The 1,355-nt window shown below is 41.4% G+C and overlaps 1 protein-coding gene across 1 annotated transcript; it reads left to right on the top strand.

Annotated features, from left to right (window-relative positions):
* Positions 1-255: 255 nt before the first annotated feature.
* Positions 256-660, top strand: LOC106477420 (lithostathine-like; the record flags this gene model as incomplete). Its single annotated transcript, XM_013937990.1, has 1 exon — positions 256-660. A coding segment is annotated over one exon (405 nt), but the record flags the coding sequence as incomplete, so codon positions are not given.
* Positions 661-1,355: the final 695 nt, after the last annotated feature.

Below are 1,355 nucleotides of genomic sequence, written 5' to 3'. Positions count from 1 at the left end.
TTTCAATGTAATTAACAATGGTATAATTGTGTCCAAACATAATTTTTCACAGAAATAAACCAATATTTAACAAGGCAGTTTTACTTAACACTCGGCAATTATTTTTGAATTAAAACAATGATACACACCCACTCACACAGAGAGTTTAGCAAATAATAGGAAATTTAACAATAATCTCACTTAGTGACTAGTGCGTTTCATATAAAAAATAAAAGTAGATATCGATAATTCGTTACCTTCTTTCTTTGTATCTAGCTACTTGGATTCCTGCTTGTTCTAATACATTCTTCTTGTATGATGGCTTCTGTTACCAGTTCTTCATTGATGAACACGTTGCAGATGCAGCGGAAGATGTCTGCAAAACGAGCGACAGTTTATTGGTGTCACTTAATTACCCCCATCAGATCTCTTTCCTCAGTGGCCTTGTAGGAAACAGTAATAAGAAAACGTTCTTTGTCGGATTGAAGTGGGATGATGTAAACGATGTTTGGTTCCGTAGCGATGGATCACCAATGTATTACAGCGACTTCATGTGGGATGATGATGAACCAAAGAACAAGGAAGAAAATAGATGTGGAACTCTAAACCTTGAAACAGACGGAGCTGTAATCAGAGCTGAATCTTGTAACACTGACCACCCTTTCATCTGTCAGAAACGAGGTAAGAACTCACTGTCGGTGTGATCAGGGATGGATCTTGTAACACTGACCACTCTTTCATCTGTCAGAAACGAGGTAAGAACTCACTGTCGGTGTGATCAGGGATGGATCTTGTAACACTGACCACCCTTTCATCTGTAAGAAACGAGGTAAGAACTCACTGTCGGTGTGATCAGGGATGGATCTTGTAACACAAACTACTCTTTCTTCAGTCACAAACGAGGTAAGAAATCACTGTCGGTGTGGTAAGGGATGGATCTTGTAACACTGGCCACCCTTTCTTCAGTCACAAACGAGGTAAGAACTCACTGTCGGTGTGATCAGGGATGGATCTTGTAACACAAACTACTCTTTCTTCAGTCACAAACGAGGTAAGAAATCACTGTCGGTGTGGTAAGGGATGGATCTTGTAACACTGGCCACCCTTTCATCTGTCATAAACGAGGTAAGAACTCACTGTCGGTGTGATCAGGGATGGATCTTGTAACACTGACCACCCTTTCAACTGTCATAAACGAGGTAAGAACTCACTGTTGGTGTGATCAAGGCTGTATCTTGTAACACTGGCCACCCTTTCTTCTGTCAGAAACGAGGTAAGAACTCACTGTCGGTGTGATCAGGGATGGATCTTGTAACACTGACCACCCCTTCATCTGTCAGAAACGAGGTAAGAACTCACTGTCGGTGTGATCAGGG

The sequence above is a fragment of the Limulus polyphemus genome, unplaced genomic scaffold, assembly GCF_000517525.1.
Source record: "Limulus polyphemus unplaced genomic scaffold, Limulus_polyphemus-2.1.2 Scaffold15073, whole genome shotgun sequence".
NCBI lineage: Eukaryota > Metazoa > Arthropoda > Merostomata > Xiphosura > Limulidae > Limulus > Limulus polyphemus.
This window is presented reverse-complemented; position numbering and strand designations above follow the sequence as displayed.